At 41.8% G+C, this 16,149-nt stretch overlaps 1 protein-coding gene across 1 annotated transcript in view; it reads left to right on the top strand.

Annotated features, from left to right (window-relative positions):
• The window catches only part of TRPM3 (transient receptor potential cation channel subfamily M member 3), an 849,162-nt gene that overhangs the window by 817,418 nt on the left and 15,595 nt on the right, over positions 1-16,149 (top strand). The window contains 3 exon segments of the mRNA XM_021074417.1: positions 10,746-10,896; positions 11,012-11,211; positions 13,154-13,286. Coding sequence (XP_020930076.1) covers positions 10,746-10,896; positions 11,012-11,211; positions 13,154-13,286 — 484 coding nt within the window.

Here is a 16,149-nt window from a genome sequence, read left to right as displayed (position 1 = left end):
CTGAAGCCATGACCACTCATCTGCTTTTCTCTCTACTTCTCTCCAGGCTCAACCAATTAATCATCTCTCCCATTCTCTCTTGCTCTCTAGCTCTCTCTCTGCTTTCCTTCTTCCCTGCCTTCCCCTCTCCTCTCCTCTCTCAGATGGCTTGCTTTACTTTTAAATGACTGAACTTAGTCTGACTCTATATGATCTTTCAGTTAATTTAATGCCTGCCATCATCTAACTAAAGTCACTGTACCTCAGTTTAATCTCTAAACACCAAGTCTGATTAGCCATTGGTCAGTCAATGAATTCGTTTCTTGCTCCTTGAGCAATGAAAGGACTCGGGCCTGAATTGAAGGGGTAGGGTGAAGAAACTAGGAAAGGGCTTAGTCAACCTGAGAAACTAGGATTGTCTCTTCCAGTTGTGAGCAGAGGAAGGGAATGGAGCATGTTTATCAGTTATCTATTGACAATAGATATTGATACTATCTGTTGATGATGTTGTAGGACAAACCACCCCAGAAGGCAGTGGCTTAAAGCTGTAAGCATTTATTGAGTTCAGGAGCCTTAGGCTGGCTGGATGGTTCTTTTGACTGGGCTCAGTCATGGGCCAGGGAGTCAGCTGGTTGTCAGCTGACCCAGAACAACCTCAGCTCACACAACAGGAATGGCTTGGGCAGCGGTTCATGTGTTTCATTCTCTAGCAGGCTAGCTCAGGCATGTTCCTGGTGGTGATGGCTAAAGTGAAAAGGTGGGAACAAAACTCGTAATGTTTTTTTCCAAGGTTCTATATGGGTCACATTTGCTAACATTCCAGTGGCCAAAGAAACTTACATAGCCAAACTCAGAATCAAGGGGCCAGGAAATAGATCCTACCTGTTTAGCAAGAGAAAATATCAAATCACAGGGCACAGAAGGCTGGTCACAGAGAGAAATTGGAGCTATTAATGCAATTACTGTGCTACATCATGGCAACAAACTCATATATACAACAGGGTAGTATGGATACACATCCTTTCCCAGCAAGCTTTGTACAGGATCTTGCTGACATTAATTCTTGATCCCAAATTATAAACCACTGAGGTTGTAATTTTGAATTCCTCTCAAATAAAAGCAAATAAATGACAAGTTTGTCTCTAGGTAAAGCTGGAAATAAGGATTAGCAAGAACCAAGATAACAGGGAATTGAATGTTCTCCCTTCCTCCCCTCCCCCACTCACAATTCACACACAACATATGCAGGCTTATAACATCCTGCTTTCTGATTCACTGGATTAAAACCAAAGGTTTATTAATCTAATTGTGCTTCCTAAATAAGTCAAAGTCGAGTGTGTACAACCCTAACCCTGAAGAGTTAGAGGCTCTGTCATTGGAGACTTTTTCCCTCTCAGTGGTGGCTAAGATCTATATTTTGTAGTAGGGGCTTGTTTGTTGACTTTTCTGATAGGAATGAGAAGAAAATAGCTTTTACAAGTGGCCTGTAGTTCGCTCATGGGATAGATAATCCAGTCTGGGGTTTGTTCTGGCTTTCTGCTCCTCTTCATAGATTAATAGAGTGATAAAATGTCAGGACTAGATGGAGCTTAGAGATCATTCAGCGTTTCTCAACCTTTGGTCACATAAATTAGTCAGTGCTTTTTAATATCTGTCTACTCTTTAATACTTTTAGTTAAATTGGCTCATTTTTAAGACCTAAATTTATTTTTAAAAACTTATCTCATGGCCAGAAGTTGAAAAGTCAGCATGATTTGATATAATAGACAATGACCATAAAATAAACAGAATGAAAACACCACATGATTAGGAAATTCTGTCCAGATGCTTGAGCCTTCGGCCTGCTCAGTCTTTACTAAAAAGGATGTTTAGCAAATGCTAAGGAAGTGTTCAAGAAATGTTATCCTCAAACTGACGCATTCCCTCTGATGAAATCAGGAAGATGGAAAAGAGGCTTGAAAAGGTCATCACTTTCTCAGTCTCCAATTCAGTGCTATTTAATGCCCTGTACCTGTATCCTACAGCCATCTTGGTCTTCCTGAGCTGTATGGGTACCACACTGCAGGGAATATCTATAGTCCAAGACCCTCCATTCACAGATGGAAGAATTGAAGCCTCCTCTAATTATTTTGTCATGGTTGTCTTTGTACCATGTCACTACTGGTTTGCATTTGCCCAGCATTTAGGATAGGGGAAGGGAAAAGAGATGAACCCCAAAAGGAGTAAAAAGTAGAGCTGGTGGGTGGTGCTTTGACTACAAAGTTGCAGCCTACCTGGTTTTCAATTACCTCTGCTCTTCCTGACCTCCATTTCTAGAGGACGATGGCTGTAGCCTATTAAAAGAAACAGAAAGGTGGCCCCCTAATTTCCATAAAGAAGACTTCTGTTTGGATCTACTGCTAAGACTTTTAGATCAGGAACCTTCTAGATGGATATAAACGGAGGCATCTCCAGTTCTCTTTCCAAGGAAAGCTTTGGGTCAGGAAAAAGGCCCCCAATGCAGAACTACCTAAATCTAAATTCCTTGGAGTAAGCCATATGAACTGTGCTAATGACATTCTAAATCCACTATGGCAAAGTGAATTTCCAAAGTGGATTTCCAAAATGAGATGGAGAAATCCTCTTTGTCTCCTTACCTTTTCAAGATGGATTTTTAGTTGAAAATACTTTCTTTGGAAAAAAAAATTAGATAAATGTAGTCATCCACCTAAATTCTTTATTCCATTGCCTGTGATTTGAAGTAAGCTATTGAGACATTTCCTCAGCCAAGTGAGGAAGAGAGAATCTTCGTGAAGTATGCTTCTTCTTCATATTTTTAAGCTGCTGCTCATTATGTCAAATATCAGTGTTTCATTTTTACTTTCTCATGCTTTTTGGAAAGAGCATAGCATGTGTATTAAGTAAAATGAATGATTCTTTCCCCATGTCCTACAGAATAAAATCAAATGGGCAAGTGTCTTAATCTCTGGGACATGGGTGCTTACACCTGATAGCTGTTAGATGAATCAAATTTCTTTCTCCACACTTTAAATTTTAGCATTCCATACATTTGTTACCTGAGCTGAAAAGCTCTGGCTGTTATTCCTATTGATGGAAACAAGAAAAATTTAGATGTCTATCAGTCTGTCTTTACATTTGTTCATAATTGAGATTCCTCTCAACCTCATGTTGACTCTTTCTTCAGAGGAACACAGGAAAGAGATGTTATAGTTGAGCGGGTTTGCATAGACATTCTGACTCTGTTCTTACTGTCTTTGAAATGCTGGCAGAGATACTAAAGCTTTCTCAGCCTCATGTCTTCATCTTTAAATGGAGCAATAAAATCTATCATGTCAAAGCGTTATAAAGATTAAAATAAAGTGATACATAAAGCTCATAGCACAGAGCCTTACCCCAAAGCATGCAATACGTCATCACTGGCATTACCACATTGTAAAGACCATCTACGATGGAGAGGTGTACACACAGGCTTTGGGGTCAGAGAAGGGAAGGGCCCATTTCTGATTCATTCATAATTCCATCTCGAGAACCAGTTCCCACTGGCACATAGCAGGAACTCATTATCTTGAGGATGGATGAATGAGTGGTTCTGGCATTATCCCTTATTAGCTGTGTGGTTTCGGGTTAGGGGTGAACCTCAGTGCATGTTTCTACAACTGTGAAACAAGGATAATACATTTCTTATGGAGCTCCTGGCAAGTGTACATGTAAGGGATGATATGAAGTACCCAGCACAGAGACTGGCACATGCTCTACTTTCCATAGATGTTTATTACAAATCTCTACTGTCCTTTGCTTTTGAAGATCCCGAATAGAGAATTGGGATCAGCAGTTCCTGTAGAAGTATAAATTTAAAAAACTATCCTTTAAAATGGGCAGTGGGCAGTGTCCAGGAGCCCAGGATGTATATGGGTGGCCCTTCATCAAAAATGTCAGGGTCCAAAAAAGCAGGATGTCTAATTTGACCCTTTTTGGTTCCTAGGAAACTTAAAGGTTGTGTAGTCATGCATAGGCCAGGCTATGTGAGCGTAAGGAGGATCATGAAAAGTGGCATATATCTTTCACCAAGATCTCATTTTTGAAGGAACTATGAGAAAGATTCCATCTCTTGTGTCAACTTCACTTGGTTGGTTGTGCTTTGGGGAGTTTTGTCTTAGAAAAGATTTGAAACCTACAACCTGATGGAAAAGAATCGTGATTGATTAGCCATGTCTGGCATGAGTTTAAGATATGGTGTGATGGTTGGTGTGCTGTGGAGATTTACATAACAGCATTCAGAAGGGAGATTTGCTAAAGCCTTTCCCAATGGCCAGGCATGTTCCTTTGCAAGTTAATGGCAAAACTTGGCAATTGCAAAAACAACCAAATATCTATTTTTCCCTCTTCCTGCTTTTTGCTCTTACAGGAACCATCTCATACTAGCGGGGTTTGGTGGCACTCAAGTTCTTCAAGTAGATAGGAAAACAGACAGTGTACCCAGTGAAACTGATCACATGTAACCCTAACAGATATGCCTGACACGCAAGTCAAATGTACAGTGTGTGATATTCCTACCTGCATTCATTAGGCAAATATTTATTGAGTATCTACTATGTGCCAAGCAATGTTATAGCTGCTGTTTCTTTAGTGAACAAAATGGACAAAAGCCATTTTCCCCATGAAGCTGACATTCTAGTGAGGGATTCTGTTGGCCCTTATTTTAGTTATTATAAAAATTTATTTATGATAAAAATTCCATCTGTTGGAAGGCTTCTATATAGAACATGTACAGAAAAGGGGGGACTATTTTACTATCATTTGGCTTGATTATGACTCCACAACCTATCATTGTTCTGTAGCCCAATCATCCATCCTGTTTCTACTTATTAATGCACTTCTAGCTTTCTGCCTTGTGATATGTCAGTGTGGCCCACATAAATAAACCATAGAGAATCTGAATTTCCAAAAGTTTGATCCTAATTTGGTCATAATTGCATAGATGTAGCCTTCCCACTCTGTACCTGCACCCCTACCCTGAGGCTTCTTTGGCCTAATCTATCTATGGTAAGTTTCTAGAATAAGGTTGTCTTCATTTTAGGAGTAGCTGGATGTGTCCAGATGCTTGGCTAGAGTTTCCCAAGTGTGCTTATCCAATTTACTTGATAATAAATGAAATCCGTGTCATTAGTTTCTGAGTCAGAGACCACAGTTGGACAATTGAGCTTTGATCAGTGTAGATTTTTTAAGCTGTTCTCTGCTTGGCTCCTGACACCCCAAAACCATGATTCAACCTTGAAGTCATGTCAGATTTCACATTCCCAGTTGCCCCTTCCAATCTTTTCTTGCTACCCCAAATCTCCAAATGCAGCCTCTCAGGAATGTTATATACAAAATATCGATGTCTTTAATTACTGTGGACAGGGGACAGGGGAGGCAAGGGTGATTGTATTAGCCAGGACTCAACTGCAAGTGATAGAAACCCAATTCAAATTGACCTAAAGAAGACAGGAATTTTATGGTTCATATAACTGAAGAGTGCTGGTTTTAGGCACGGCTGAATCAGGAATCTGCTTCTCTTCTCGGTGATGGAGTCATTCATGGGCTGGCACTCTTCACTTGGTAGGTAAATTTATATTGCATTGTAAAAAGACAGCTTCTCTTTAATTAGAGTTCCAGCAAAAGTTACAAGGTTATGTTTATTGGCTCTGCTTGGTCAAGCTAGGGTCATGTGTTCATCCCTGAACCAGTCACTGCAATCAGGGTATAAAATACACTGATTAATCTCCCAAGTATGGAGTTGGAGATCATTTCACCCAAATCTTATGGATTAAAAGTGGGTGAGAGACAGGTCCCCAAACGGACAGCAGGATACACTTACCAGAGGAAGAGGAAATATATACTGTGCAGGTGGAACCAGCGAACATCTACTAGAGACATTTTCAACTGATACCAACAAAGAGGGAGGTGACAATATGTCACCTGGCATGAAGGTACTAGTGATTATACATTTACTTCTTGCAAGAGTGTTGGAAGGGAAAGCTCTTGTGTCAAGTTCCAAAACAGGGAAAGGAAAAGCCCAACAGCAGCTGCCAGCCCACATGCTCCTAAATATCCATCCATGTCCCTTCTTGGATTTGCATGCCCTGAAGAATTTCCCCGGCAACAAGAACCCCCACATACTGCATTGTACCATTTGACAATCCATATCACTTACCCCCATCCTAAAATGTGCTGCTTGTTAGATCTTAAAGGTACCTAGTTCATTTTCATCAGTGGTAGACATCTGTAAGTTTGAGTCATTGCACTTTCTCATGCAGATAAATACTTTGAGCAAGGACATGGCTAGGAGCCATTACAAAACAATGTTTTGTGCTAACTGCTGCATATAATGTTCACTGCCCCTTTGCTGATATTACTAAATGATGGCTGTTTCTTAATGATTCACTTTCATTATCATTATCACTGTCACAAAGATCATCTAATTCATTTATACCATACTTGTTGCTGTAGATTCTAGATGATAGTCCTCAAGCTTGGTCCTGACTACCAGCCTGCTCCGTGTGACCCCGGCTAGAGGTGCGGCAGCAGTTCTGCTGTGCTACTTCAGAACCCCCAGCAGAGCTCACCCCACCCCACCCCACCCAATAATGCAGTGTTCCTTTTCTATGCCCTCTACTTAACTGTGGGTTCCTTAGCAACACATACTGTCCCTTTAAAACCCAGCATTTCCTATATCCAGCATATTATAACCAATCAACACATGTTTGTAGAATAAGTGCTGTGCTTAAGTGATTGCAAAACAAAGAGGAATAAGACATAGTCCCTAACCTTGAGAAGCTTCAAGTCTATTAATTACAAAAACAACTATACCAGTGGTGACACCAACTAATATTAAGTGCTATGTGCTAGATACTGAGCTATGTGCTTTGCATGCATAATCTCATTTAATGATCCTGGCACCCTCCCCCCATGTTATATACTATAGATGAGGAGGCTGAAGTTCATGAAATATTCTAACATCACATCATTTGAAAATGGTGGAATCAGGATTTGAATCCAGATCTGCCTAATTATAGTGCATATAAATAATACTGCCAATAAAATAATACTGCCTCTATAAAGGCAGGATGAATAAAAGATGGGAGAAGGTGGAATAAATTAATACCCAAATAATTAGCAGGGAGTTCCCAGAGCAAATCATGAAATCACATCAAATATTGTATAAATATAATAAGCTGGTCCAATTTTTTAACTAGTAGGGAAACCAAGAAGAGATCTAGAGATATGTTAATGACACTCTCTGAACACCCGTGAAAGTGCTCATGGGCCACTTGAAATCATCAAGCACCTACTGTTCTTGTTTTTTCTCTAGACTGGAAGAAGGCCATAGTGGAGGAAGCATCTGCATCTTCACTAAATATGGGATCAAAAATTGGATGAGCTTTGCCCCTCACAAGTTTATTTTACATTCTCCCAGAACTTAAAGAGAAATCACGGAATAACACTGTGAAATAGAGACCAGGGACCACATCTGTAGAAACTGTGTACACTTTACACCTTACCCTAAGCAATTCTTTCTGCTGCTCATTGTCTGCTTCCCCAAAGTGATCTGACCAGAAGCCCAAAGAAGGGCAGCACAGGAGAGCCCCAAGGGAAATCAAGCTTGTGGGGAGGTGGGGCAGCTTTGCTAAGGAAGGAAAAGCAGAGTGAGCTATTCTATGAGCCTATGGCCAAGGGGCATCTGATTAAAATGGACACCTGCTTGCCAATCCCACGGGTGGAATTTCAGTGACTGCATAGAGTTAGAACTGTTCATCATAAAGGGGCTTTGCAGAGCTATGACTGCTAGTGCTCAACAGTCAAATTATGTTTAATGATCTCCCTTATTCACTCAACATGTAATTTTCATGGATGGATGTTTGTGGATATGCTGTGTGTATGCATTGAGCCAGGTAATGAGAAACCATGAAGATAAATGTTCCCACTGGCATTCTTTTGTGGGACCCAGAGACCAGTAAATTGGCTATATGGAAACAGTATTAAGAAGCCCCCCAAAAGGACAAGCAAAGGGAGATCTGGGATTATAAGGAAGACAGGATTACTGAAGAAAATTAGTAAAAGAAAATATTATTCATGGGATTGGTTAAAGATAGTAAGGCTTTATTTAAAGGGGGCTACTGCCATGAGTTCTGTAATAGGAGAAAGAGATGGAGCCCTCCTACACCCCCCAAAAAAGGAAATGTATATCCAGGAACAGGCTGTGGGTCAGTGGATAGAAAATCACTAAGAGGAAACATCAGGAGTAAGAAGGTTCTGTCTAATCTGACCTAATGGAGTCTTACTGAGGACAGGCCAGAGTGATCAGATTTCAGAAGGAGGTTGGGGAAGAATGAGGAACCTGATCAGATACTGATGGTGATCAGATATTGAGGGTGGGGATTCTGGCTAACCTGACTGAGCAGGATTCTTGCTAAAATTGGACAATACAGAGACAAACATGAAAGTCTACAAATTGAGGCCTCGTTGAACATGAGCTCAGAAGAACCTGAGTGGAGTTTGATTAGACAGAGGATCTCTGTCAATACCTACACCAGTACTGGCTGGAATGGGGCAGAAAGTTAGCAGAAAGCTTAAGTGAGGAGTTCCCATCGTGGCGCAGTGGTTAGCGAATCCGACTAGGAACCATGAGGTTGCGGGTTCAGTCCCTGCCCTTGCTCAGTGGGTTAAGGATCCGGCATTGCCGTGAGCTGTGGTATAGGTTGCAGACGCGGCTCAGATCCCGCGTTGCTGTGGCTCTGGCATAGGGAACCTCCATATGCCGCGGGAGTGTTCCAAGAAATAGCGAAAAGACAAAAAAAAAAGAAAGAAAAGAAAGAAAAGAAAAAGAAAGCTTAAGTGAGCCCTGAAAAGTGAATAGGATTCACCCAGACGAAGCATTGGAGTGGGAGCAAGGTGTCCCAGACGGGCCTTTTGGAAGCAAAAGAAGAAGCAGGCTTAAAATCAGGAAGTAAGAGAGCGTGACATTTCTAGAATTGCAGGAAACTTGGTGCTTTGTGCTTAGGAGAGGTGGAACATGGCAAGAGATGGTATGGGGCCAGCCATGCTCAGAATTTGAACTTCATCCTAGAGCCTGTGGGGGCCTCTGTCCTTGGGTATTCCTTTCAAAGGAGGAAATGATCAGAACCTCTTACAGGGCTGTGTTGGGTGGGTAGTGCTACAACTGCCAACAGCAAAAAAGTTGCCAGCTCTCTGAGAACAACAAATTCCATCAACACCTGATCATCTTGTAGGCAGATCCAAAGGAATCACTTTGGTCATCTTATTCTGGCCATAAAAACAGTCCTGGTATCCTGATATTATTAAAATCCTCATAAGTTGAGAAGATGGATTTTTGGACTTGAGAGCATGTCTAAAATTACATAGCTTTACCAGACTGATTCTAGCTCCATAGATTCACCTTAGTGGCACCTGGAAATTGCCTGGGAAATTTTAAAAGAAGTATCAATGCTTGGGCCACCCTCAAAGATTCTGGCTCACTTGTCTGGGGCAGGGCTGGGCATGGGCAGTTATTAGGGCTCCTCGGGCGATCTTCTGTGCAGTCAGGGTTTAGAACCCTGACGGAGCACACAGCCTAGCTCTGTTGACTCCTGAGAAGGAAATGGACTTCGCTTGTCATTCTCCAGCTCCTTTAGCTGAGATTCTGGGTCAGCTTTTGCGTACCTTCCCCAGCAGATCTTCAGAAGCTGCCCATGGCAACAGCTGAGACCTCTTCATGCCCCAGCCCCTTTTACAAATAGATGCAAGAGGACTCTGTTCTAAAGCCAATATCAGACAGCTGGAGAGGGAGGGCGACCTCCCCTGTTCCTGGCATTTGAGGGCATCATCTCACTCCCTCTGCCGTGTTGTCCTTGCAGTACTAAGGAGCTTTGTCAAGCATTTGTTTTTCCCCTGGGCTTACCGGCAACTCCAAGCAGGCCTCATCAGCACATTACTCACGTGCACCCAAGTCCCACGCATCACCTTCCTCCTCACCCCCACCTCCAGATCTTTTATTTTTCTCTATTTGCCCATTTAGTCAATGCAGTTTGGTTTTGTTCCCTGTGCCCTGAGAAGCACATTTTTGGAATGGAAATGCCGCTGGAAAAAAAGCAGGTGGCTCCAGGCTCTAGAGTCCTGGCTCATCGCCTCTCAGTGCCCTCCCCGTGAAATGCCATCCATCAGAACCCTGAGAGACAGTCCCCCTAAATACTTCCCAAGGTGCCACCCCTGTTCCTTTCTTTTCACACTAAGACAGCAAATCATTAACGCAGAGCCCCTGGGTTGTTTCTTGCGGCAATTAACAGCTGCCCCGGTGTTAATTCCCAATCAATAGTCCTGGAAGCTGAAGCTGCTGCTCTTACAGCTGTCGGCTTCTGGCCTCCACAGCACATTTTGAAAGTAACTGGATGGGGCCTGAGACTGCTTCTCAGGCACTCTGGGGAAAGCCCTCACTCACCAGGCTTCCTGGGAACCAAGAGACCTGGGGACTGGAGAGCCAGCAGGAGGCTCCACCCATCTCTTTTGACTGACAGGGCCACCTCCTCTCTGCAGTAGCAGCCCCTAGGGATATTCATGAAGCTTTCATTTTTCTATTTTGTCTTTTCTGGAATTTTTGTTTATTTATTTGCTTTGAGATGACTGTATTTTTCCGTCATCTGAAAAAAAAATCCTCTCATTCAAATCAGTCTTCTTATAAAAATCACAGGGCCACACCATTCCTCACATCTTGCCTGTATTGCTTCCTCCAGCTCCCTGTGGACAGAATGAGACTCGAGAGGATGGTAAGATAATCCAACTGCCTCCCTGCAAGACAGGCGCCTGGATCGTGCCAGCCATCATGGCCTGCTACCTTCTCGTGGCAAACATCCTGCTGGTCAACCTCCTCATCGCTGTCTTTAAGTAAGAGGGTCCTTTGGAGCATGTGGAATGGAGCAGGGAGACTGAATCAGGAGGGGACATGATGCTTCAGGAAGCAGGGCGTTTCTCACTCAATTCTCTCTGGTCTCTATTTCAGCAATACATTCTTTGAGGTAAAATCAATATCCAACCAAGTGTGGAAGTTTCAGAGGTATCAGCTCATCATGACTTTCCATGAAAGGCCTGTTCTGCCCCCACCTCTGATCATATTCAGCCACATGACCATGATATTCCAGCACCTGTGCTGTCGATGGAGGAAACACGAGAGTGACCCAGATGAAAGGGACTATGGCCTAAGTAAGCTTTAAGTGACAACCACCTGGCAACTGCAAAGCAGAAATCCCCACCACTTCCATAAGCAGTCATGCAGGACCGCTGGACACCTGCTTCCTCCTGCTTCCTGCCCACAGCTCTGAAGACAAGATGTGGGAGGGTGGGGTGGAAGGGGGTACGCTTGGTAAGAAATGGTGCTGAAAAGAAGACAGGAGAGGCCAAAATGGAGCATTCTTAGCCACACCTTTCTTAGTGATATAAAACCAGGCTCCAGCAGGGCTCCTTTAGCACCTTCAGAGGTTCTAAGGTTCTTACTTTCCAGACATCCCACCACAGAATCTCTCAACCATGTTAATATGCTCCCAATGCTACAGTATGTATAATTTAACCTTTGGGATATGAGTTGAGTTATAGGTGCCTAATGTGATTTTTCATGATCATTTCTATCATGTTTTTAGGTCTTTAGCATTTCCCAAGCCTTAGGGCTTATACATATATGACTTCATGAAGAAACTAGCTCTGCTGGTCTGTGACCCCAAGGACAAAAGAGAAGACCCCCCACCAACCACTTTCTAGCCCAGTGTTTCTAAAAGGAGGCTGGATTGGCATGCGTGTGGAATAATTCTTCATAGGATTGTTCCACACATGGCAGGAGATTTAGCACATCCAGCCTCCACACGTTGAATACTAATAGCTCCTGCAGATTCCTCAATGTCCCCTGGGTACCACCCACAGTTAAGAACCATTGGGAATCCAGCCCCATCAAGCAGAGCTACTGTGGTCTCTCAAAGGGTGTCAAATAGACCACCCACACTAAATCTGCTGAACCAGAGCCTCTAGGATTGTGGCCCAAGAATTAACCTGCAGGTGATCACTACTGCAATGAAAGTTTGAAACCAAAGCCACTTAATAATCAAATGCTTCTCTAAGTCTGAAGCTTTTAACAACTTCTCTGACACAGCAATCCTTGACATCTTTTGAGAGATTAAAATTGTAAAGTTGGGGAGAGGTTAAAAATTTTAAAAATCATTCTTTCCATCTCAAATACCCAGTTAAGTGAGTAGAAAAGGGTTTGAATTTCCTCTGAGTTCTTTCTACTGCTATTTATCAGTTATGAGTTTATTTACCTGCTATCACCAGAAAACCAGACTAATAGTTACACAAATAGGTAAGGTTTTACTTTTCTAACACAACCAAAAGTGAAAAGGTAAACCGCCCAGAGCTCAACAGTGACTCACTGAAGTCAAAGACCCCGAGTCCTTCTATTTTTAGGCTCAGCTATTCCTTGTCACACTGTTTTATCTTGGGGTAGTAAAAGAGCTGTTTCACTTCCGGTCATCACATTCACGTTGAAGGCAGAAAGAAGCAGAAAGGTAAAAAAATGTAAAAAGACCCAGCCACATATTCATAGTTTATCAGGAAAGCAAAATTTTTTCTCAATACTCAACCCCTTCCTGCAGCAGAGTTTTGTTATTTCTTGAGCCAAACCAGGTCTCGTGGTTACTGTTCACTTTGAGAGACACTGGAAATGTATATATTTGGCTTTCCAGCCTCAGTGGTGGGAAGAGGGAAAGGAGGAATTGTGTTGGAAGGGGATTTTAGTCAGGCCAATGAACAGTGTCTTTCTGACACACTCCTCAGCCAAAAGTTGAGTTTTAAGAAACCTCCATTCTCTGCATAGCTTCTCTTTCCTTGATTTGGCTATATTCTTGGCCTGACTATGTAATTCTAACGGGTCTCTGCAGTAAACCAGGTATTACTCAGATGAGCTTCAGAGACCCGTCTAATGCACAGAGAAAGGACAGTGACATAAATTGCCCAACTGGATTTGGATTTAGTTTGAGATGGTGAAGAATCTAGGTTCCTCTCCTTCACCTTAATTTAGATTAGGAATACCATCAGGCCTGTGCATCAGAGGCCATAGCTTTTACTTCCCCGCCTCATTTCTCTCATTTCTCTTCCACAGAGCTCTTCATAACTGATGATGAGCTCAAGAAAGTGCATGACTTTGAAGAGCAGTGCATAGAGGAATATTTCAGAGAAAAGGATGATCGATTCAACTCATCCAATGATGAGAGGATACGGGTGACTTCAGAAAGGTGTGTTCCCTGGTCCCATGCCTCCTGGGGATGTTTTTTTGCCATGGCATGCCTTATCAATTGACCTTGTTTGCAGGACCACAAAAAACAGAGGCCCTCTGGTGTTTGTGGTAAAAGAAATCATTGAGATTATGAGAGAACAGAACATTGTCTGAAATATCTATAGATCAAAATTCCAGACTTATAGATCCTAGACTTCTCTAGCAGGTGGTAGCAGCTAGAGATTGCTGAGTCCAGGACAGGGCAGGAGTTGCTGGCTCAGACCAGAAATTGAAAAGTTCTAGAGTTCCTGCTGGGGAAAGTGGGTTAAGATTGGGCATTGTCTCTCTGGTGGTACAGGTTCAATCCCTGGCCCAGTGCAGTGGGTTAAGGATCCAGCATTACTGCAGCTGTGTTATAGGTCGCAGTTGTGATCCTTGGCCCAGGAATTTCTGTATGTCACAGGTGCACCCAAAAAAAAAAAAAGGAGGAAGAAATAGGAAAGTTCTGACCCAGACACAAACCAAGAGAGACCTAGCCCAGCTCAAGGCTCTCCGGAAAGTTTGTGTTTCATGTAGATCACTGAGCATCTTTTCCAAAGGCAAAGACAATCCTAGTGCCTGGCTTATATATATGCCTAATACTTTCTGAATAAACAATAACAAGGGACTTGTGAGTTCGTTAGAATAATGGCTGAGGGTACTTTATTATTTTGTGGGTTTTTTTCTCATAGACCAAAATAAAAGCAGATTTTTCTAGCTACTTATTACATACTTTTAGATATCATTGACCAAATAGTTTTGTAGACCAGTGGGGCTGTAAGAAAAAAGTCTCAAAATGAAGAGAATCCTTTACCTTTAATAAATCTAACTTTAGGCAAATGAACTTACATTTTCTTCTTTTCCTTATTTTGCTGTAGACTAATGCACACTTCATTCCAGGCTGACACATTCAAAACCCGGCAATGGGCAACCACTCTTCCAAAGAACATCCCGAGTGCTACAAAGCATTGATGTGGCTTTAAATTTTAAGTATTTGCAGTATAAAGATGGCAGAAGCAGATTATAAATAGTGGAGAAAGGATGATATATTAATGGCTTCAGCTGCTATATGACTCAGACTTCTAAGATTTGAGTCAGTTACCTCTAGTTTTCATGAAATGACATTTTGTCTGCTTACCCACTTTGTATGTTCTCTAGGGGCTCTGTAGAAATGACACAAATGGGATTTTTCTGTCCCTAGCCCTTTATTTCTTTAAAAAATGTGGTCTCAATAAGTAGGCATAGATGCATATGCCATTGAGTGATTATATCCATAGGTATTCAGCCAATATTAGTAAAATGTAAAGCCATGCACAGATTTTATACACATCTGTCATTGCAAAATAGGGCATTTTATGATGATATGATGTGAAGCAATTTCCTAACAAACAGAGGAAAAAGCTGCAAATCTAAAGATCTTTCCATGCTGAGGCCTTGAAAAAGCTGTATATTAATGGCCATGTAGTCATGTGGTGCCCAGGAAATTGTGCAATGTGGACACATTGTCCATTGCTCAGACATTTCCAAAGCATATATCCATGGGCCTTTGACATACTCTTTGAGCTCAGAAAGCCACAGACCTGGGAGGATGGAAAGATAGAGAAATGAATATTAGGATGCAGGGAAGTCTTCACCTCTCCAAAGAACAAGAATGAGGTACAAATACCAGGGCATGTAAACTGTGACCTTGTCACCACCTCCTTTTGAATGAAAATAGAAAGAAACTATAGCACCTCCATCTGAGGCTCTCACCCCCCCACCACCATCACCTACAAGTGCTTCCAGGAGAACTTCTTCTCCAAGACCCTGTTCCTCTCTGGGTAGTTACAGAGCCCCACCTTTCAGGAGGGTGAGCAATTCCCAGAAATCTAGGACAGGATGCGGGCGCATGCTTCCTGTGTCTTAGGTGTTAGCTGAGCATCTAGAGGACCAGGACAAGCTCATGCCAAAGTCCAGATGCCAGTGTAGTGAACCTAAGCTTAGGCAGCATCTTGTTCCTGTTTCTTCTGTCTGTGTTTGTTTGAGGTTTTGCTTTTGTTGGTGGTGTTGGGCATGGTGTGTTTCGCACTTGTACCAAAAAAATAACATTTTTCGAACACTAGTATTGTACTCAGAACAATAGAAATACCACAAGGTGCATGAGGGAACAGAGATCAACCAAGGGAAGAGTGGATCCATTGTATCCATTTCACAGATTCTCTAGGTCATGTTCTTTCTAAGTGGCAAGTAAGATCACCTGTTCTCTTTACATCAGATAGATGATAGATAATGTATAAAGACACATTCAAATACATATGTTAAATTGCAGAAGGTAAATCTACATTTATGTAGTATATAAACATCATATAATTCTCCCTTCGTATTAGAGAACTTCAGAGATTTAAATCAGAAAAATTAGGAGCTGGTTCTTTACTAAGAACTTTGGAAAAGGATTTCTTCACTTAGTGAGTCCCAAATTTCTCCTCTTGCTATTGCCTTTAAAATACAATTTATTTGTACAAGTTGTATTTGCATGAATCTTTTTAGAAATATAGAGATATTTCCATAGTTGTCTATTTTAATCATTATTAAGTCATATTTTTGTACCCATATGATATATATAGGGTTCAATACAATATTTAAGAGATCATTTACACTTTGGAGGAACTTGATTCTGAAAAATCCCTCTTTCCCATTTTTATATAGCAACAACCATGATGCATCTAAACTAATACAGTTCAAGTATATAATGAGCTAAGTGAATTATTAGCGCCCTCACTAATTTGGGACAATAGCTAATGATAATTATATTAAAATAACCAAATGTTTAGGCCACTAAGCAGCAGTAGTCACTGGCTTCTTTT

The sequence above is a fragment of the Sus scrofa genome, chromosome 1 (assembly GCF_000003025.6).
Source record: "Sus scrofa isolate TJ Tabasco breed Duroc chromosome 1, Sscrofa11.1, whole genome shotgun sequence".
Taxonomy (NCBI): Eukaryota; Metazoa; Chordata; class Mammalia; order Artiodactyla; family Suidae; genus Sus; species Sus scrofa.
Note: the sequence above shows the minus strand (reverse complement) of the source record. Positions and strands in the feature narration are given on the sequence as shown.